General features: G+C 38.8%; 1 protein-coding gene across 1 annotated transcript in view; it reads left to right on the top strand.

Annotated features, from left to right (window-relative positions):
* Positions 1-23,242, top strand: part of CTNNA3 (catenin alpha 3) — a gene marked incomplete at both ends in the record, with an annotated part of 521,829 nt that overhangs the window by 108,123 nt on the left and 390,464 nt on the right. The window contains 2 exons of the mRNA XM_082486059.1: positions 8,787-9,050; positions 15,137-15,340. Of these exons, the coding sequence (XP_082342185.1) occupies positions 8,787-9,050; positions 15,137-15,340 (468 nt within the window). The remainder of the gene's footprint in view (positions 1-8,786; positions 9,051-15,136; positions 15,341-23,242) is intronic.

The raw sequence follows: 23,242 nt of genomic DNA, 5'->3' as shown, positions 1-23,242 counted from the left end.
GATGGACTATGTTTAGACATAATTATACGTATAAGAAAGTGGCTAAAACAGAATGGGCTAAATGTGAAAGATCTATCTGTTTGGTATCTGTTAGACTGTATATTGTTGAAAATGTTAGTGGACCATGTATAACATGGTCTTCCACTATTAATAGTTTTACTGTAGATGTTTCTAAGTAGCCTAATACCACTAAGGCAGAGAATGAAACAAGTTTGCAATCTAATAAATATCCCGAAATCCCTCTTACTTTTAAAATCTCAAAAAAGAAACAAGTAAAAAATAATCACATATGGTATTATGAGAATTTAATAAAATTGCAGAAATAAGTAGCTGTGAATAAATGTCATTCTGCCACATTTTTCAATGAGTCATCTTCCATTGAAAAAATCCCAGGCCAAAATATTTCATGAAAGCTTTAACAGCTGTGTTCTGTGCATTGTACTGTACATGAATGTTAGTACTGTATATTTTCTGTACCTTTGAAATAACTACGGTATGAAAGATCTTGTATCGAGTCTTGCTCAATGTGTTTTACTTTGGTTTTTTTTGGTATGGATATTTACAGAATAGTTTTAACTTGTCATTTCTCTCAAATGCCAGTTTTCAAGTGTCTTTACTCCTATGAAAGAAGTTGGGTCCTGCTTTGGCATATCTTCTGAACTTCCTACTTCTGCAAGCTCCACATTCTGCATTGTTTGCCTTGTATACTTTACTTGTGTGCACAAATCCCCTGTCTAGTCTGTTGAAAACTGTGCTAGGTTGCTTTAATATTAAGCTTTACATTATCTTGACCGCCAGAACTGTGTGTCGATCTCTGAGCTCTTTTCTCTCAAGGATGGATGTTAACCAGCAGATTACCTAGCTGAAAGTGTAAGATGGAATTTTAAACAACATAGGTCAAGGTAACACTAACTGATATGACACGCTTCTGAAACGAATGGTTACACCTACCAGCCCTTCAGCTTTCCGGAAAGAGATCTGCAAGTCACGTTAGGGACTAAGCACTGAAAACAAAGCAAGTTTAGATAATAAAAGAAAATTATGCCATGAAAACACTGGACTTATGAAAATTTTAAAATGTATTTGACAGCAGCATAAAGATAAGCTATTCCTTAGGTAGAAATGTTAACAAAGGAAAACTGATTGCTGCTTTGCTTGTTAAATTACATAAGAGGACTGTAGGCTGCTGCTGTCCTACCTTTGGGTGTTTCTGCGGTGGCTATCCTATTCTCAGGTGCTTGGAATCAAGTGAGGTTGGTATATCATTGACTCCTTCCCATCCATGATTTCTTCGTCTTAACCTTCCTTACACTTTTTCACTCTCACTCTGTTGCGTTGTCTCTCTCTCGTTTCCTGTTTTCCTCTCTTTAAATTAATCTACATTTCTGCTTTATTTCCTCCCTCTCTTTTTCCTCGCTTCCTCCCCTTCACTTCATTAGCCATCTGCTCTTCAAGTTGTGACAAGATCTTCTGGAGGTTCTGAACTTCAGAGTTGGTGTTTAATGTGGGAGCCTTCTCCCTGATGAATGTTTCCTGCTCTAGTTTCAGGCATGCTCATTTATGACAAATGTGACTGTAACTGTACTAGGAGAAAAGCTTTGTGAGCTAATATATTAAATGGTGTATGTTTGCAGAAAAGGGATTGCTGGGCTCAAAGAAAAATTCTTACAGGGAAAAATTGCTACCTTTCAAAATCAGCTACTTCATCTAGGAGACTGATAGTTAACAGAGCAGGATATTAGAAGTGTGGGGACCAAATTTTGAAATAATGGATAGAGAAGTGACAGCAAGGTGTTGCTCTGTCATCTGTAAGGGGGTAGAAGTTGCTGAAGCATATGAGACATGGAAAATTGTGCAATAGTTGCAATCTGATGCAGCAAAGTCATCAAAAGAAACTGTATCTTCCTTAGCTGAACAGCAAGTTCCTGAAAAACATAAGTAGATTAAGAAAGCTGGGATATTAACTAGTCATGGGCAGTTTTTGATACTTTGTATAAGATGGCTTTGCTTTTCTGTGGTATTATGTATCAGTTTGAGTATGATTGATAGTAAATAGGTATAGGTGCAAAGAGAAAGTTGCAAAACTTCACTTCCAGTGGGAACCTCAGTTCTGCAAATCTGATCCCTAATTTCTCTAAGTTGACTGAAGGTTATGGAACGACAATACAGAGTCTTCTTAGAAGCAGAGGGTATTACTTAAAGCTTAGTCCTGTAATAACATTGACGTGGCTTTGTATGGTAACCTTCACATTTTGTGTATTCATGCATAAGGGCAATGAAAACAAACTCTGCCCACAGTTTACAGCGATATAGTGTATAGATATTGTGTGTGTGTGTGAGTATATATACTCTGTATACATGCTGTGGTATAGTTTAGGACTATACTGAGACGCTGAGAATTGCTGACAACTTCTGAAGTCAGGAAAAATAAATCTAGAGGCCAGTTAAGACTTTTTTTAGTAGACAGTTAGCTTGGAATTCCTGACAGTCAAACACATAACTGTGTTGCTGCTTTGTAAAGATTCCTGGTTTTGTCTTTAGACCTGGTCAGTCTATAGGATACATCTTTTAAAATGGCTTACCTCTGTGGTTCCAGCAAACACTGTTGTTTTGGGGATTCTCAGTGTTCAGCATTGTCTATCAGAGAAGAAAAATGAGAGAGGAAAAAGTTTTACATTCCTTGAGTGTAACAGTGCTAATTTATTTAATCTCTGATCTGGAGTGGAGCCATCCCTGGAAACCTATGTATTTTTTAAGAAAAGCAAAAATGTGGAGAAGCTGGCTTTGGGAATACATGCTTCCTGTGAAGAAGCAGATGGGATATTTTTAAGAAGGGTTTCCAGTGAGTTTCCATCTCTCTGACACTGGCAGGTCTAATCATTTGCTTTCTAGAGTACTTAAATCTAGCAGTGACTGGTGAAGGTAGTGGCAGGATTTTGATTCAGTCGATGAGGAAGGCACAAAGGTGTGTTTAAACAAATTTCTTTGATTCAGCGCTGTTCTGAATTCCCTGGCATACCTGCTCAGTGGTGGTTAACTTGCTGGGAGTGCGCATAAAGTGACCTTTCATGGTCAGTGTGGTACGGCTCTAGTGAGGTTTTGTTTGTGCTAGCGAAGCCGTTATCCTAAGTGAGGCGTTTTTCCCAATGCGTGTTTGTGTCTGCCTCTTGTACAGTTACAGCCGCTTGCATAGCCCTTCAGTTCCGGTGTATAGTTAAAAGCCTGCCAGGGAGGAAAGGGGCCATTAGGTCATGCTGTTCAACTTCTGTAAACTTAGTGTTTCCTAGAGTGGGCAGGGCCAGCTTTATGGTATAGTTTGTGACAGGTGATCCCTCCTGATGGTAAATACTTCTCTGTTTAGAAGAAAGGGCATTGTGGGGTGCAGTGAGGGCTGGTTGCTCTCTGAGGCGGCAGCCTCACCAGCCGGGGCGCTGAACCACCGCCCTGCGTCCAGGTAAGCTGGCCATGCCAGGTGATGGTAACTGGCTTCTGCCAAGAGTCCAGACTATCAGGAAAGGTTGTGGTGACGAGGCGGGTCAGAGGACAAGCTGGGAAGTCAGTCCATGGATCAGCTTGAGGGTCAGGCCTGATGGGGGTAAACCAGGGGAGAGACAGCCCCGTGATACCTCAGAAGCACTGTGGTGACAGGGCAGGATGGAGCTCAGAAGGTCAGTCTGTGGGCTAAAGTTTGGATCAGGGGTGCAGGGCCAGGCAGGGGGGGGTGGCTGAGGCTGAGCTGGAGACTGGCACTCTCATGACATAGCTTAGACAGGGAGCAAAAGTCCCAGAGTGAGCTGACTCTGGGGCCCAAGGGTGAGGGAGGATGGAGGCCCCAGCTGGGCCTGGGCAGGGCCTTTGAGGCCTAGCAGCGCTCGCAGGGCCCTGACAGGCATAAGCCTTTAAAATCTGTGTAAGAGTACTATTGTCTTGAAAGAGCTGACACAGCAAAAGAGCGATATGGCAGTGTCCTGGTTGGAGTGACGCAGGACTAAAACCTCTGTGAGACTACTGTTGTCTTGGAAGAGCTGACACAGCGAAAGAGCAATATGGCAGTTGTCCTGGTTTGAGCGACACGGGGCTAATTTATCTTTCAGTAATTTTGCTTTCCAGTAAAATCTTTTCTAATGCTTGGGAAAACTGTACTTTTAGAAGACTCTAGTGTCTGAATTTGTGAAAATATTTACTTTATAGCCAGCTGTACTATGTGGCTTTCAAGGTCTCAGTATTTTCAAGTTAAGCAGGTGTGGGTTGAGGAGTGAGATCCGGGCACTCGGCCCAAGCTGGCCAACAGGGTTACTTCATACCATCAATGTCACGTTCAACATAAATGAGAAAGTTTGATGAGGAGTTCTATCTCTGGATGGCTGCAATCCAGAGAACTTCTTGGCCCAGTGCTGGACCTCTGAGGCCTTCCCGTCCTCCTGAAGCTGCAGTGCTTGCAGTGTCCAACATTTGCTGTCCGCTGCTGGGAGTGCACAGCCTCCTACTGATAGAATTAGCTGAGCGTAATTCAGGTATATTTTAGATTGGTATTGGGATCAATATGGGTTCTTTAGTATTATTAATGTTAATTATTTAGTCTTATTGTATTAAATTTGCTTATTTTTCAACCTTCGGGTTTCCTTGGCTTTTTTCCCCGGATTGCCCTTCCTGGGTGGTGAGGGGTCATCGGGTGAGAGAATAATTGTCTAAACAGCAACAAATTGTTGTGTTCCTCAAACCATAACAGGCAGTCAGTATCAACCCCAGATCTTTTTCACTTTCTTGTCTGTGAGATATTTTCTTTCACTGAATAAGAATACACAGTACTTATGAAATACGTAAACTGGAGTCTTACCTAGATAAACAGTGCATGAACGCACTCGGAAGAGTTTGAGCTTTGTTATTGTCTTTGATTCACCAAATAGACGCAATTTGGCAGTCATTTTTGACTGAAAGCTGAACGCTAAAGCCCAAGTATAAGCTGTGATAAAAAGCAATGCTCTTGTCCCCCAGCCCTATAGTAGTATGAAATTGTGGGGGTTTGTATGTCTGTGTTTTTCCTAGACATATAACTCAGTTCAATGACATCTGTCTCTGCAAAGAGTGAGCTGGGGGACTGCAGCGCACTTGATTTGAAGCTGTCTTTGTGAACCTCACGTTGACTGCAGCTGGTGCAAAAGATGGCAGTGTGATTTATACTCACAATGGTGCCTGAATCCCATGAGTTGTGCTGATACGAATACTCAGTGAACAAGAGCTGGCTTCCTGGTATATTGTGCTGTCAAACCTTAACTGTATTGTGATAAAGAACAGATCTTTTTTCTTTTTTTTTTTTTTTCCTTCTTATTGAAGTAGTGCAACTGAAACTTAGCTGTGAAGGTAGTTTTCAAGTTTTCAGTTCAAAGTCTTCTTGTCTATTCACCATGTTTGGCTGGAAGAATCCACAGCTGGAAATCTGTGGTTATCCATTCATTTTCCATTCTTATCAGGGACAACCAGGTACAATGAGGGCATAATAGTATGTCCCAGGGGGGCTGGGACAGCAGCTTGGGGAAATATCACTATACTGGGTCTCTTAGATTGGCAGTGCTTGGAGACAAGATTATCTTTGATCTCAACTGGTCTCATGTGACATATCTAGAGCTCAGCTGCTGACTCAGTATGGAAGAACACATCCCAGCCCAGTGGAAATAGTCCACTAGTCTAAAAAGATGTTGGGATAAGAGGAAAGTGGTAAGCTGCGAAGAAAAAGAAAAATAGACTAAAGCTTGGTAGTGTAGCTGGATGAACTACAGATGCTCAGATATTATAGAATGAAGACAGCAGTAGTAAGAACTGGTTCAGAAAATTTCTTCTCTGTAGTCCTATGTGTCTTATGCCTCTGTGCAGGTGGAAGATGATCCATCTGTACTTAGAATATTCTCCGAGTAACACAAAATATGGTGGTTGTATGTGTTCTCTTGTTCCTCTTTTTCTGGTGCCATGTTTTACAGATATTTCAATCCTATATGTACATGCTTTTCCCTGTATGATTCAGACCTTAAAGTCTATGGTCTTAGTTTACAAACTTGTCTAAAAGTGTGCAGGTATTTCAAATTTAGCACAGTGCCCATCAACTTGTTTAGAACTGTGGTGGTTTGTTAAGCACGTTAACACTGTGCTTATAGTTCTCAAGTGATGTGTTCTGTCAAAGGATAACTTAAAAGTAACTTTATACTTTCTCAGTGTTGCTTTCTTGTGTTTCCTAGTGGTATATTCTCCTTGACAAGTAAAATATGAACTTGATAGTTTCTGTATTTTTTGTCTCTGGTGGAAAAACTTTAGAGACTGTGAGTTAACAATCTGTTTGTAGATACTAACTTCCTTCTTCAGAGAATGAGTTACATTATTCTGATAATCTACATATGCAGAGATTTGATAAGAGAAGTCACTCAGTTGTAGGGTTTTTAGCACATTTGTTCAGAAGATCAGACTAAGATTATCAAATGTCTCTTCCTGTTCACATGGAAAATCTTGAGGAATTAATTCTTCATCAAGGTGGAAGAGAACAATGGCCCTTCAGCTTCTTTTGGGGCTCTCCAAGGCTCCCAACTGAAGAACAAAGTAGTGATGAATTTCATGGGTCTAAGCATTTATTTTTTTTTTAAGGTGTTACTGAACAAAAGTGAGGCTCTTCATTGGTGAATTTACCAATACTATGATTCTGAAACTCTACACAGTGTTGTGTGAAATGAAACATTCTGGTTTAGGAACATTAACACATTGAATTTTTTAGGCTGTTTCTGGACATGTTTCTGGGTGCTGTGTTGACTTGCCATTACTAGCTTTGTGCTACTGGCTTGCCAGTTTTGGATTTCTTACAAACCCCTAGTTCCTGGTTAGACAGTACTATTTAAGAGGGGGAAAAGCCATTTGGAAGGACTTTTGAGTTTGAATGTTTGCATATGATGCAGCAAAGTAAGAAACGGTTAAGAATAGAAGGCAGCAAGACTGAGGTGATGTATTGACTTACCATTGTATCTCTAGATCTGTAGCTTCCTTGCAGCATGGGAGAATAGAGACCATTCTGTTGCCTTGTAATTTAATTGTAGGAGAGGTTACATTCACTAGTTAGAACAAGACTAAAAATAACTTTAAAATAAATAACTCCTTTTGCTGAGAGTGCACTGGATAAATTGCAGATGCTTTACCATTGTTGGAGGTGCACTATTATTTGGATTTGAGCATACTGGGCAATGAAGTCATTCCTGCACAGTGGTGATTCATTGATATATTGGTTTATTGAAAATGTAAAAGTATGTTAAGTATTAATATGCCCAAGAAAAGAACTCGGTTTTCGAATTCAGATGATTGACTGGTTAAACCATTGTCTGTTTCTGTTTAAGGGTCCACTTCTCTTTCTTGTTCTATCTGTGGTGTTTTTTTTGTTGATGTTTTGTTTTGTTTGTTTTTCACTATAGCCCTGATATTTCCAAGTTAGCCTGAGGATGTAAGATGCAATCCTATGTCCAATGCATATCTTGCAGTAAATGGGATTTTAAAAACATAAGACTGGTTCATTTAATATCAAATGCTTTTTTCTTCTACCATAAACTTATAAACTTTAGGAAGTGAGAAGTGGATACTGTGATGCTTTTGTAAATAATGCATATAGAGCCTGGTGCAATGCAAAGGAAAATAATTAGAAAGACTTTGGCTTGCTTTAGAGCAGGCTGCGAGCAGTTTTGTATGCATTTTGTTGTTCATTCTTCATTGTGCCTCTTCTCATCATTGGAAGCTGGTGCCACAGGCTTTTATTGTTCTGATGTGCTATTTTCCCTTCCTTTCTTTATTTCCCCCTGAATTTAACTGTCTCCTTCACACAAGCCATTTTGTAAATATCTACTAGTTTTTCTCCAAAGGGACAAGATGCAGAAGGAGAGTAAAATAGGACGAGACAGGAGGCTCCTTACAATCCTGATGTTGACTGCATGGTTGTCCCAAAGTCCATAACTTTCAGCTGTCCAAATAGTGGGTCCCAAGCTTGATTCCTAGAAACAGTTAAATCTGACTCGGCAGCTTTGTCGAGCTGTGTGTTCCTTGTTTTCTGGGCTGGCAGGAGGCAGTAGAGTTTCAAGAAGATCTGGGTGGAGAAGGGAGGAGCAAGATGAATGTGGTAGGATCCCTGAGTGCTTTAAGTGTGTGCATAGCAGGGAGACAGGAGAAACAGGCAGTGGCTGTTCACAGAGATGGTTTCTCTCTTTTTAATTTTCTCTTTTTCTCTCTCTTTTTCATTTTCTCACCTTTTTCATTTCCACACCTTCCATGCTTCCCATTTCCCAGGAGTACAGGATTCCCTGACCTGCTGTTCCTCTCTGCGGTGTGCTCGGGTCATATACTGGTGGGGCAGGGAAGCAAATACAGGAAATTTGTTTAGATGCAACAATTACAGAATTCCTTGCTTAACCCTGTCTGCACTTCTGTCCTTCTCTATTGTTTATAAAGAAAGACACGTCTGGGAGAAAAGACAGCTAATTTCCAGGCTGGTTTTCTCATGTGCTTAAAAACAAGCAAAATGTGGTCAGTTCATGGTGCTGGTTATAAGACACAATAAAAAATTGGGTTGTTTTACACAGACTTTGTTCATTTCTTGTGAGATAAAGATAATTCAATTGTAAGTACTGTTGTAGTCCATTTTCACAATCTTTAATGAATTTGACTCGATGTTTCCTTAAACAGAGTAGAGAGAGAAAAAAAATGTTTATACATTACTTGTCAGTTTTGAAGTGCTTTTGGAAATAAACAGCGTGTTCTTTTGCTGACAGGATTTGAAATCTAGCAATCAGCGAGATGAAATTGCTGCAGCACGTGCATCCCTGAAGGAAAATTCCTCTCTCCTACATTCAATATGTTCAGCTTGTTTGGAACATTCAGATGTTGCATCCCTTACAGCCAGCAAGGATTCAGTTTGCAATGAAATACAGAATGCTCTCAATGTCATTTCTAATGCTTCCCAAGGAGTTGGAAATAAAATGGGACAACCTCCATCTCACACAGCTACTCTTGGAAGTGCACTTGATGAGCTTGAGGTGCGTAAAACCATAAACCTTAAGACCGCAACATTTTTGGAAAAATGGTTTATTTCTTTTTATTTTAATTAACTATGGACATAAAGCATTAGAAATTAATGCTCTGCTTAGTTCTAGTCTGAATAGTATCAATCTAAATTGTTTGTTGTTTCATTGGGAGGTATCACTTTTTTCAAAAGAGTTTGGGATGAAGTCTTCATGTGTGTTCAATACTTGATTTCCTCTGAACAGCAAGCAAGAATTAGTTCCAAGTGTGTCGCTAATGGTGGAGACAGACACATCTTTGAATAAGTGTGCAGAACCCACGAGTTTAGTTTACAAATAAGTGTTTATCAGATGATGGTGATCACTGCTACTTTGACTACATTTGAACTAGTACAACACAAGTTGAGGTCCTTTACTCCAGAACTCGTCATTGGGATCATTGTGTGATTTATATAATTGAAGTATTTAGAAACCTAATTATGTTTTCTGCTTATAATTAAATAGTGACATAACTGATACGCTTTCACAAATTGTAGATTTCTACTTCCATTATTTAACCAAGTACTTGGAGAAAGTCAGTTCTTTCTCTGCTCCTGAACTCATCCTAAGCTTTTGTATGGAGTTTTCCCTTTTTCTCATGGCTGCTCTGGCTCTTACCAGTGTTATTTTCCATTGTCCTGCCGAAAATGCTAAAAGACCTGTAGATGAGATTGCAGACCATGCTCCTTGTCTGGTGTAACCAATGTCGGCCCAGATCAACAAAAGGAATGAAAGTTTCCAAACACATCTGCAATATGGGTCTTTCTGGTTGTAAATTCTCAGACCTACCAGATCTCAGCCTCGTAACTCCAATATTGTTGATACATTTTCAGGAGAATTGATGTTATGACTGATGGTGATAGATTTTGTCTAACATTTTCAATGAAAGATTAGAGAAATACGTTGAAATCTATATATGACACAAATCTTGTAGTGGCGGTTTATTGATTAAAACAGACCTCGCTGTCATGCTCAAAGCTGAAACTTAGTTTCTCCCCACCCCCCCCAAAGGAACAGGCTACAATTGCATCTTACATGTCATCCTTCCTTGCTTCTCACACTGGGTTTTAAAATTGCAGTTTCTAATCTTATTTATGTGAGCAGTACCATTTTAATGATTTTTTTATTTTTAAATGGAATTAAATTTATTACTGGTTTAAAATGTAAGGACTGTGTTAATCAAAAATGGAAAAAATTCTCTTGAATTTGTTTTTATTCGGAAACATAAGAACATAGAAGTCTGACTGTTGTAAAAAGCCATTTGTTTATGGACTTTTAAATATATTTTTACCTACGTAACACAAACCAGAATTGAATCTGTGTGAGTTAGATAAAGCACAGTTTATAGAGCATTTAACTTCTTAAAATGATTTTATGAATTAGATGGTTGCACTTTTCTTTCTTTACAGAAAGTTCTATTGGCTAAGGACCTGAAATAACCTTTGCTCTATCTTCTTGTTGCAAATACAGTGCCATGACATAGATTGATATAGTAAATAGTCTGTTGGGAACAAATCTCATTAAATGTTTATAGTGTGGAAATGTATCATGGAGTTTACCCAAAAATCTAGTATCTTGAGGTTTTGCAATGTCTTTCTTCCCTTGCCAGTGCTGGCAGCGTGGAAGTTATTACAGATTTATAGGTGAGAAAAAACACCAGTAAAATTAGAGCAGCTAACTCTTAAATCAGTAGATTCTCAAGAATTCCTCTGACAGGCTCCATATAACTACCATGTCATTCATAAATAAACACAAAATTGTAATGTTATAAATTTAGATCTATTAAGATCTGTGTTAAGAGTGTGTAAGTGCAGGTTATCTAATACCTTTCACTGGTCTTGCATCTTCTGGATGTAAAGAGATTTCTCACAAAATGATACAAGTCTTGCATGCCTGACTGTCAGCGTATTCATCTGATATGACCATGACTATCGAGCAGAGCAATTACATATGAGATGTCAAAATACTGTAAATCAGTCCAGATTGTCAGGAAATATAACCAGGTTTCTGGATATCCATCATACCTCTTTCCAATGGATCAGAAGACCAATGAGGGAGAAAATAGGGATCTAGTAATTCTGTTTAAATGCTCACTTATGTTTAAGAACTCAGGTAGCTAACCACTTTTTAGCCCTTTTAAAGCAAAACTACTTGTTGCATATCTGATGTCTCTTGATTGGTTGGAAATTGGATCATCTTTTCTGTGTTGATGCACTGATCATAAATATTTGATGAAATTGCTTGAAGAATTTAATCTGTGGGCAGAATCTTAAGTCATGTTTTCCTGTTTATTCTTGCCTAGGTTTTTTTTATTTAGAGCTGAACTGTAGTTGTTTTTTTTTTTTTGCCAGTGCAATTTGTCCATCTTTGCATGAACTTTCTACAAACTGTCTCCTAAAGGAAGGCATTTCTACTCCTATTTTGTCTGAGATTTGAAGGCAGTCATTTTGCTGGCTAAATTGCTAATTGCCTTGTAGCCTTCAAGTGTGTTTAGTCTTCCACTATCAATGAAGCTGTTTCTTTCTGTAGTAAAACTTAAATATTCTACTTGGCAGGTGTGTTTTACATTATGATGGACATGGTATGTATAGCCTAGTTATCCTTGTGAACAAGTGATATCTTACTGCCTTCACACTTCCAGAAAAGTGTCTTCAGGTACATTTCCTTCCTTGTGTGGAAATAGCTATTATGGAAAAGGTCACGCGAGTCTTAATGTTGTAATTGTAGTAGGATAGCTTCTGATGGCAACATTAAGAGCTGGATTACTATGCCTATCAGGCCTGGATCTAGGTATTGGCAATTAAAAAGTTGCCTGCAAAAGCAAAATGGCTTCCTATGCTGTTGCCTGGGAGAGCCAGTCTGGCTCCGTCCGCTGCCAGCAAGAAGTTAGAGTATATGGAGACATTTCAGAGTAGAAGAGCAAGTCACCTTCATTCTGTCCAGGCCCTCTTTCTTCTCTTTGGATTTTAGCCTTCACAGCAGGATCTGCCAGGGCCTGGCAAAATTTCAGCTTTTCTTCTCTCTTTCTCAGAGAGGGCAAATGTTGGATTTTCTTGTAACTACCAAGTAGTTCTTAACTGGCTCCAACTACTCTACTTCTGCAAAAGAGGATGAAAGCAGTGAACTGCCTATTTCCTTTGCTCTGTCCTTGCTAGTGGGCAAATTATGGTTCCATTGCAGTTTGGCTTTGGTTCCAAAGTTGCATGTGAGATTAATGTTTCCATTATCAACATATTTTTCACATCTTTCAATTAGGAAATAATTAAGAGATATAAATAGGGTTAGTATGTTGTTTTATGGATATACAAATAGCTGTGGGTTACATATTCAAAATATTTAAGCTCTTTCCCTCCTGCTTGCACGTAAACTCCTTTTCAGTATATGTATCTGGATAGGTGAACATTGGTTTGAGAAAATCCAGGAGCTTGGAAATAGTTTAACTTAATCTAAGGTTGCATCTGCTGGATGCACATAAACACCTGACATACACCCATAAACTATTTTAATGTTCTACCCTGTCACTTGCTGAAACGACTCTATAAACTTAGGTTTAGACTTTTTATAGTCTCTCAGAATAGACAACAAAAAATTGCACTAGTGGTAGCACTGGCTTGAGTTTTTGTGATAGCTTGCAGTGGTATGAAAATCCCAAAATTCAAGAAAGAAAATGTGGAGAGAGACAGAAATTCACTAGTACCTTTTCCTTCTAGTCATTGCCTGTGGAGATTTGAGGACTAGACTTCATGTAGTCCCAGTTTCTGGTACAAAGCATAACATAATCCTGAAACTTTAGGCCCCAGAAGGTGTTACAGAGGTTATTTAAGAAGGTTCATTGTGCGCTGATTTTGTGTATATAAATAGGTAGTAAGTATGGGGCTGAAGCGCTGAGACTACTTAAATAACTAGAATGTTTTCAAAGTCTTTGAATTTAAAAGACTTCGGGGCAATGAAACAGTAGTGGAGGTGAAATCTACATTGATCCTGCAATTTGGGAAATACAAGCTTCCATTTGAATGACACAGTGCATTACTGTGCAAAAGAACCTGCAGTGGTTTCCTTTGGAAATATTCAGATTGTGAAGTCTGATTTTTTTTCTTTAGTTTTGCTGGAGAATTGCCTAGCTGGCCCAAAACAATTCTTGTATATTTCAGAAAAGATGGGAGGATTGAACACATAACAAAATCTTCTTTTTCCTAAATCATACCTAATGTGTAAGAGAATATCAATAGTAACAAGCAAGAAAATTTCACAGTGGCTGAAGTCCCCTTTCCTACCTGTTTAAGCTTTTATCTTATGGTGTTCTAATAGGACATTTTCACTACTCTTAGAATTGCCTAAGCTAGACAGTACCTGAAATTGTGATATTAAATCTAAATTGAAAAAATAATTAAAATTCTCCAGCTTAAAAGTAGTCCAGCACATACTGGATAAGCACAGATAAGTTCTGATTTACCTGGCCTAAATTCTGCTTAAGGGTGTATGGCATAATTTTCTTGTTTAATATTTCTTCTGAAAGCTTGGAACCAAGTATGGATGTAACAGGTGAATGGTTTTATGTGGAATACAGACTTGGTGATCTGGACCATAATGACACTGTTTCAGATGTTCAGTTAGATTAAAAATTCCTAGTTTGAATTTCTTTAAAGGCTGAAGCTCGAATATACTTACTTTCACATTTCACGAAAATATCACCTCTCCTTTTCTTTCCTTTAGAATATTTGCTTGATACACAAATGTAATTAATTTTATCATGCCAAAACAGTTGTCTCCTTTTGTTTACCCTAGCGAGTGAAAAGCAAAAGGATGCTTATATCTATGTCCTTTGTAAAAACAGCTGTTGAACAAAAGCTGCTATTTTGATCTTTGCCCATATTCAGTCTGTTAAAGGTAACAGCAGTGATTTTCTACCCCAGTGTGGGATTGTATTAGACTAAAAATTGGCAGAACTAGACTGCTCATGTAATCTGATTTAATGTTCTCAGCTGTGAGCTAGCACCGCTGGTTTTGTGTTAAAACCAGAGGTCTTCCTGATCTCCAAAAGTCTAAATTTTGGAGGTGTTGAATCCCCCTTTCAAACAAAGCTGAGACTCTGGTCTGAGATACTTAAATAAAACAGAATATTACTGAGTAGTAAACTCATATACCATGTGATAATTGTACGTAGACATTACAAGCTTAGTATAAGATACAAGACAGGCCCACTGTATGGGAGGATAAGGAAGACAGAAGACCCTCAATAAGTGTAGACAGACACAGGAAAGGGTTTGAAATAAGAAACACTTTTTTTACAACTGTGGTGACAAAACTCAAAGAGGAGAAACAATGCAGGCGAAGAACTTGGGAAAATGGCATGTAGTTGCTTGTTTTAAGACATACCTTCTGTATGGCCATGAACCTGGCAGTCTGGGCCTCAGTTTTTTGCTTTTAAAATGAGGTTGATAGCTTTTCGTTGTCAAGTAGGGTGTTGTAAAGATTGATAGACCAAATGGATGCTGCAGTGATAAGAAAGCATGCATGGTTATGAGGGTAGACCAGTGTTTCTGTTTCCAGCAGTGAAATGCCTTGTAGAAGAAGAAATGCCAGATACAGGTGTAGAAGCGGATGACAATCTTGAATCTTATGCAGCAAAATTAGGAAACAGAGGAAGAACTCGGAGACAAGGCAGTTGTAGTCAAAAGACGTCAACAGGGCCTGCAGGTAGATGTGATCTTGTTCTGCTTGTTCTGTGAGCTGTTTAGGTGTGAACCAGCTCTGGCTAGAAAGCTCTGTTGCCGTCTTAGCACTGGGTCCAGGCCAGTAGGATTTGATAACATGGATATTAGCTTAGAACTAGTGAGATCTGAATGGCAGAGAGAACTTGGATTTGTCTGCAGATGACTTGTATGCATAACCCCAGTAGGGAAAACAGAATCTGCCATGGCCAAAAGTATTTTGGATACTGCAGGGGGAAAGGGCTAGTTGCGTCTAGAGAGCATAATGTCACTGTAATTCATGCCAGTAAAAAACGAAGCAGCAACTTAATTGGGCTGACTTTTCTTACCTGTGCTCCTCATGTTTTCCAGAATTTGATTATCCTGGATCCTCTTGTAGTGAATGAAGAGAAAATAAGGCCATCATTAGAGAAACGTCTGGAAGCTATCATCAGTGGAGCAGCTTTGCTAGCTGATTCTTCCTGCACACGCGATTTTCATCGAGAACGTATAATTGCCGAATGCAATGCTATCCGCCAAGCTCTCCAAGATCTGCTTTCTGAATACATAAACAATGTAAGTAACCAGATTTTTTTCCTTTTTTTGATGTCTGTCTCAAAGTCTACTTTAGCATATATTAGAATTTAACCTACAATTAGTGTAAATTAGAATTTAACCTATATTTCTCAACATGCTCTTTAAAAGACTGAAAGGAACATTTTTCTACATAAATCTAAGCAAAAGCTAAATATGGATCTCCAGAAATAGTAAGTATTGTATTATATCATACAGTCTGTGGAAAATGTGTATTACAGATACAATGTACTTAGGTTGAGCTTATTTTATGTTTATGGTTAACTGTCACTAGTTCAGAAGAGAAGTAATCCTTCATATGCTAGCGACAAGAGCTTCTTTGCAATTTCATTTCCCAGTTCCCTCTTAAAAATTGAGGACCAAAGTTTTAAAACGTAATCTCAATTCCTGCAGAATGCAACAATTTAAATAATAATTTTTTAATGTGTAAATAAGCTGTTAGTATCACTTTAAAGTAGAGTATTCACACTACTACGTTTGATCTGTGTAAGAGCACCAAGTTACAAGTGTAGAAATGACTTAATTGCTAAATTAGAAAGCTAGGACTGTTTGGTAAATCCAGAAATCTGGTTGTCTGGCATGCTTATAAACAATCTGTCAATTTTTGAAAAGGAATATAGTTTCTTTGTGTTTTAAAAATAACTATTAGATTTAAAGAATAGATTTGGCACTTCTTACATCTGGCAGTTAAATGATAAAACAGTGGAGACGGGTACTAGTAATATGGGTACACAGTGTTAATATCGTGAGTTTCCCCTGGAAACATTTTCTGTAAGCATACTGTTCTTATCTAAAGATACTTCAAGATGCTTCATCAAGCACATTGAGAGGATAATTGTATGATACAGCTATTTGTTTCTTTTTTTGGAAGCTGAAATTCCTTTCTATTCTGTAAGTCACACTAGTTAACCCAGTCCAAAGCTGTTCTAATAAGAATGTTTTCTTTATTTTATCCTATTGTCATTGCGATAATGAAGTCTAGGGACTAAGATAATCTATGCATATCCTATCTTTTATCGTTTCACAGATATTTTACTTGTTGATATTTTCTTTTTATTTACTGGGGGGTGAAGGGCGGGTGGGATTTACAGCTGATTTATTTCACTTTCTGTGAATTCAAGTTGCTCTTTCAGTCCCCATACTAGATAAAGATGCTTTCATATTTTTATTCAAAATTTATCTGTGGTTTCTGTTGAATGCAACATAATTCTTGAACCTATCTGGTGGTGCTTTACACATGGGTGAGCTATGTGAGATTTCTTTAGCTCTGGTTAGCTTGGAATGTTAGTCTTTGATACCTTCTTGTTGCATATGTCTGTTACGATATCTATTCTAGGGTGGATCAGGTTTGCTATTAAGTGGCTGAAAGCTTAATAAGGGAAGGCATCAGCCTGTAGTAGCCAGAGTGTGTGGGAGGATGCAGACGTGGTGTATAGCAACCCATATTAGTCTAAAAGACCACTATGGGTTTCTCATAAGAACCCTGTAGGGGAATTCTTTGTCTTGCAGGAGTAAAACTACATAATTGTAAGTCAAATGGTCTTAAGTTCTTGGACACTTGAAATAAAATTTTGATTATCTTTTCTATTGCAGAAATAATCATGGGTTTAGGGTTACGTAATGCAGACTAAGGGGAAAAGAAGAATACATAACTGTCATGGTTTAACCCCAACCGGCAACTAAGCACCACACAGCCACTTGCTCATTCCACCCTGGTAGGATGGGGGAGAGAATCAGAAGCGTAAAAGTGAGAAAATTCATGGGTTGTGATAGAGGCGGTTTAATAGGTAAAGCAAAGGCCACGCAAGCAAAGTGAAACAAGGAATTAATTCACTACTTTCTACCGGCAAGTAGGTGTTCAGCCATCTCCAGGAAAGCAGGGCTCCATCAGACATAATGGTTACTTGGGAAGACAAACACCATCTCTGTGAATGTCCCCTCCTTTCCTTCTTCCCCTTCTTCCCTTTATATGCTGAGCACGATGTCATATGGTACTGAATAGCCCTTTGGCCAGTTGGGTTCAGCTGTTCTGGCTGTGTCTCCTCACAACTTCTTGTGCCCCCCCAGCCTACTCGCTGGTGGGGTGGTGTGAGGAGCAGAAAAGGCCTTGACTCCGTGTGAGCACGGCTCAGCAATAATGAAAACATCCCTGTGTTGTCACCACTGTTTCCAGCACAACTCCAAAACATAGCCCCATACTAGCTACTTGGAAGAAAATTAGCTCTCCCCCAGCCCAAACCAGTACAATAACCCACTCCACTGACTTGAGAAAGTCAGGAAGCAGCTATTCAAATATGGCAAAAAGGGAAAGTGTCACATAATTCACTGCAGAACAGTGTCTGCACAAGGTGGCAAAGACGAGGAGGGAAGCAGAAAGGGAAAAATAGAAAAGATTTAAGTGTACGAAGTGTTACACTAGGGTTACATAACAGGAGTGGATTTAAAGTTTTTAGTTTCTTTTAGTGTTCTTGATCTGCTTATACAATTCATATTGATCTCAATGGGAAAAACTCTCACTAAGGATAGTTTATGGCTATTACTGAGACTGGATTAAATAAGTTTTTCAATGAGAAGATTTTCAAGTGTCAGTTACTTTATTTCACAACTCTAACTCACTGAAGAATAGATGACAGATCCAGGAGGCAGTGCTGATTTATCACTGTCTTCTGGGCTCTTCTATTAATAATTTCAATAAGGTAGGACTGTGAATTGAATGAGCTATGAAAATTATGCCAGCCATTTTTTATCATAGTACAATTTAAGGATTAGGTTGTGATTCCCTTCCTCTCCTTGGGAATGCTGTTGTAGTCCCCAAGCAATCACACTGTCTATGTAACACTTCATGGGAGTCTGTGTGTATGTTCTCATGGTGTATTTGTCCCCTGTGCCCAAAGTGAGGCTCAGAGGCTCTGTACCACAGCTCGTACACGAGACTGGAAGTTTTCCTTGCCCGATGTCCACAAAGGGCATGCTTTTGCTCCTGTCGTTGTCCTGATAGTGTCCTGTTCAAAAAACAGCCTACCCACTGTTATTTCAGTTCTTTTCAATCACTCTGGTGAGTTGTAGTAGTCAGCCACTTGGAAGATTTTCTTCTGGATACGTGTCTGTCATTTCTTGCTATTTTGGCTTGATTACTTATCTGAAGGCTTCTTTCTATCTGAGTATTGCTGGTGGGAGCTGCATTGCTTCAGAGACACCATACCCAGTAAGTGCCACCTTCACAAATCCTTCCGTAGCAGCTGGTTTGCCGGGAAGCTGTATGTCCAGTATATCTCTAAAGCCTCTTGGTCTGGTGCTGACAGTGGTGCTGCCTGGTTTACCTTTAACAGGATCGTGGCCAAAGACTTGAGTGCTGAAATTCTGTGTAAAAGTTCTGCATAATCTGTTTTTTTGAAACTAGCCCTCAGTGCCTAAACAAATGTACAGGAACTTATGATTTAGCCGTAACTATTTGAAACAGTATAAGGAATATAGCTTTTGTGGTTCCTAAATTTGGGGGGGGAGGGGGTATGGGTTTTTGTTTGTTTGTTTGTTTTTTCTTCAATTATTCCAAATCTCTAATAAGCCTTAAGGACATCAAGTGAAATCAAGGGCCTATTGGTGTCAGTGATAAAACTTAGAGTTTTTGCTGCAAGCTGGGAGAAACATCTTTTCAGCAGATACTGCCTTTTATAGAAGTGGCTGTTTTTCACAGAGGCTATATCACAGTGAGGTGATGCAATGGAAAGTTAAGCAAAGTGTTTGCTACGCCAATAAAGACCCACTATGTCTCCAGGAAGCTTTTGAGTTTTTCTGTTCACAAAGTAATTCAGACATACAGTAAATTGCAAATATATTTATAATTCTTCTGAAAGGCATGAATTTTCTTCTGGTATTTTGGAATTATTTGTGTACTATTGTTATCATTTCTGAATTTTACTCGTAGACATATATTGTTGAGGGATACGTTTGCATTTCAGGACAACAAATAACAGGAATTACTACTGTGAATTTGGATAGCTTATCAACGGCAGAATCATACTATGGTGTGTGGATAACAATGTATCCATAGGAGCAATCATTTTGTTCTAGTAATAAGCACTTGCATTTTCCTAGTGACAACCTCTTGTCTCGTCTCTGCTCGTCCTTTAAAATAAAAAGTTATTGAGCACATTGGAGTGCAGCGATACTGACTCTCCATGTTTCCTGAGTTCTCTCTCTGCTTTTACTCCCAGTCACAATAGGGATATGCACCTACCTGGGTGATCAAAGGGGATAATACAGTTGTGATTGAGTGTGGGTTAAAGTGGCTGTTGTGAGTAGCAATTAGGATGATTGCAGGCACTGCTTTCTCTGCCTTCACTAAATAGGGAGGGTATGTCTGAATAATTATTCTGCACCCACTTGTGGGTTTGAATAAAGATCACTGCCTAGATTGTTCAGACAAGCCTGAAAAAAAGGTTGGTAAAAAAAGGTCAGATATACTGATGATATGATAGCTGCTTTCTTGAATTTCCTTTCTTGAAGTTCCTTTACTTTTGGTATGTTGTTTTGCGATACTTAAGTTATATTAGTTTCTCAGCTTATTCTGGATATTGGTTGGATATGTGTGTGTATATGTATACACACACATGCTGCTATGCATGCTGGGCCAGTATACTTTATGCCTTTTCTGATAGACTGTGATTTTGTTCTTTCTTGTTGTGTATTTCAAAAACTTCTGTTTCTTAACTGGGATTTTATGTTAAAATTACTTATGTTTTGGGGTCAAATAATGTCAGGAAAATAGTTTGCGTTTTCATTGTCATTTTCAAAGTTTTTGCATGTTTCAAGACTTCTATTTTTAAAAACAGTTTCAAAGGAAAATCTGAAACATTGAGATACGAAAATACATTTATAAAACCAATATTCTTTTGTTCTTTTTAAATACGTCAGCCAACTCGATACAGATTTGAAAAATGCGTCAGTGCCACAGAAGAATTTCTCTTGTTAAAAATATTTCACAGAATATTTCACACCCAATTCACAGAAGTGTGTGACTGTGCAAACTAGCAGTAATTTAACCTGCAGTTCTGGATGTCCCTGTGCTGCTTGTGCCACAGGTGATGGCGGCTGCTGCCGCTTGCTGTACCACAGGAAGTACCATGTGTGTGGCACTGCCATACTAAGTGTGGCATGGTGCAGAGCCAAGCCATCCCTTCTCATGCTAGCGATGGTTTCAGTCTCATGAAGAAGACATAAGAGACATTTAAGACATAAGAGACATTTAAGAAAATGGGAGGAGACTAATGATACCTTGGGGCTAGATCAGGAAGTGGACTGAAGTTGACCACATTGTACTTATTTGTATTGCATATCTAGGGTATTGATAATCAAGCCCTGACCATCCATGTAGCCTAAGGTTAGGCTATGCTGAGGCTGGCTATAAATCTCCCCTGCTTTGTGGCAGACAGCATGGGACCACTCCAGGAAAGATGCTGCAAGGGAGTTGAAATAGTGACAGATAGTAAAGCGCCTGTATTACATGAACGGCGTACTTGAATCCCACTGGGGCACACAGCTGCCTTGCTTTACCTCTGTATTGAGTATTCTTCAGCAACAGCTCAAGGTCTGACCCACTGTCTCCATGTAGACACTGCCCTGATTGATAACGTTTTGCGTAGTATTTTATTGCCATTCTTACTCATTTAGAGTGGAAGGATATATAGATGCCTCAAATTCATGTTGCTTGTACTTTACGGTTTCCCGATGAAGATTTTTACTGCTTCCCTGGATGGGGGGAAGACAAGACGCTTTGGTTTATCATCACAGAGGTGCAGTGTATCTTGCATTTAAGCTGCTTAATCTTGCTCTGAGCAGTGGATTTTTCATTTCAGTTCTCAAGGGGAACATTTTTGGTAGTTCTGTAAATTGCAAGAATTCCTCCAAAAGAGTTATTTCCAATTGAAGAAAACATTTTGTTTAGCTTAAAAAGGGAATGTTACATAGTTTTAATTTAAAGAATTGCCTGGTCATCTTTGTTAGGTATTTGCATCTCCTGGGGCTATTTTACCTTAATTATCTGTGTGCTATAGCTGCAGAAAAGTGGATACCGATGGTTAATAATATGTATATGAAAAGACTGATGTTCCATAAATAAGAAACTAGGGCACAAAATGGTATCTCTACCCAGAGAAAATTCATATTACACAATTCAAATAACTGAATTTGTGAAAAAGCTCCAGGCACTTTTCATATCTGCTACAGCTCTTTATCGTAATGCCTATGTTCTCCATTCACGTAAGGGTTCACCTAACCTGTTCCTGTCAGGTGGACTTCAGAGAACGTAGGCTATTTCAGAAAACATAGCGTTTGCTGCTTTTTAAGTTTCATTAAATTGGGGCTAATTTGCATTTTGTTTTGGAGTGGGGACATAGCAAGCAGTCTAATACAAATATTTTTTAATAGAACACTAAAAGTGTTTTTGGAATGTATAATTGCCTTCATGAATACATTTTTCATGATTTAAAAACTTAAACCTTCTCATCTCACTACCTGCCAGCCAATGTTTGGTCTTCTATAGAAAACTGCTATGGTGATGTGCGTTAAAATTTTATCGTAAGAGAACTTCTTGCCAGATACGAAAAGCATTCCAACCAGTCAAGATCATATATTGATAGATGTCTAAATATGCGTATTTTACCATTTCACAGTTTGTCCTTCGTTGTTGTTGATGGTGAAACTGCTGGAAGGACGTTACCAGCTCTGCTAAGGCGCGTGCATCTTTTTGCAGAGCTCTAAAATGTGGTTTAATTGTAGCTTCTAGTGAAATTGTCTGTGTTGCTACATGATATCATGAATCTGTAAAATTGATAATTCAGCTCATTAATTAAAGAATCTAGAGCTATGACTGAAGAAATGCATTTTCATATACGTACATAAAGGTACTTTGTACCTTTACCTTTTTAGGCTGATGTGTCTCTAACTTTCTGCATATAATGAAAAAGATTCCAATCAATCATATATGACACAGCTGAAGATTACAGCATCTGTTTAGAGTTATGTTAAATATGTAATTTATTCAGTAATATACTTTAGTATTGGATGCTCCAAATTGTTGCCAGTGACATCTAGGTAGCTAAGAATAGGGGACTGTTTGACTTTTCCTTCTTGGTTATTTCCACTTTCTTTCACTAATACATATCACGGAATCACAGAATCACGGAATTTTCAGAGTTGGAAGGGACCTCTAGAGATCATCTAGTCCAACTCCCCTGCTAAAGCAGGATTGCCCAGAGCACATTACTCAGGACTGCATCCAGGCGGGTCCTGAAAATCTCCAGAGAAGGGGACTCCCCAAACTCCCTGGGCAGCCTGTGCCAGTGCTCTGTCACCCTCACCATAAAGAAGTTTTTCCGTGTATTTGAACGGAACTTCCTGTGTTCTAACTTGTGCCCATTACCCCTCATCCTGTCACTGGGAACCACTGAAAAGAGCCTGGCTCCATCCTCCTTCAGCCCACCCTTTAGATACTTGTACGCCATAATAAGGTCTCCCCTCAGCCTTCTCTTCTCCAGGCTGAAGAGTCCCAGCTCTCTCAGCCTTTCCTCATAAGGGAGATGCTCCAAGCCCTTAATCATCTTAGTTGCTCTATCTTGAATGGTATTGCTCTCTGGTTGAAGAACTGAGCCCAAACATGGCAGACTACACTAATCAGGGAGTTTGAAAAAATCCTTGTTAAAGTCTTCAAGAACAGAATAGCTGTTGGTTTTTCATGCAAGTGGTTGAACTATCTGACTTCTTGAATTCCTTTCTCTGTATTTCTATATCAGAACATGAACAAGGAGAGCTTGTATTTCTGTCTTTTTGTAAAAAGAATGGATTCAAATGTTCTTACTTTACTGTCCTCTTCCTATTCAAACATTT

The sequence above is a fragment of the Vanellus vanellus genome, assembly GCF_965231255.1.
Source record: "Vanellus vanellus genome assembly, chromosome: 7".
NCBI classification, from domain to species: domain Eukaryota; kingdom Metazoa; phylum Chordata; class Aves; order Charadriiformes; family Charadriidae; genus Vanellus; species Vanellus vanellus.
This window is presented reverse-complemented; position numbering and strand designations above follow the sequence as displayed.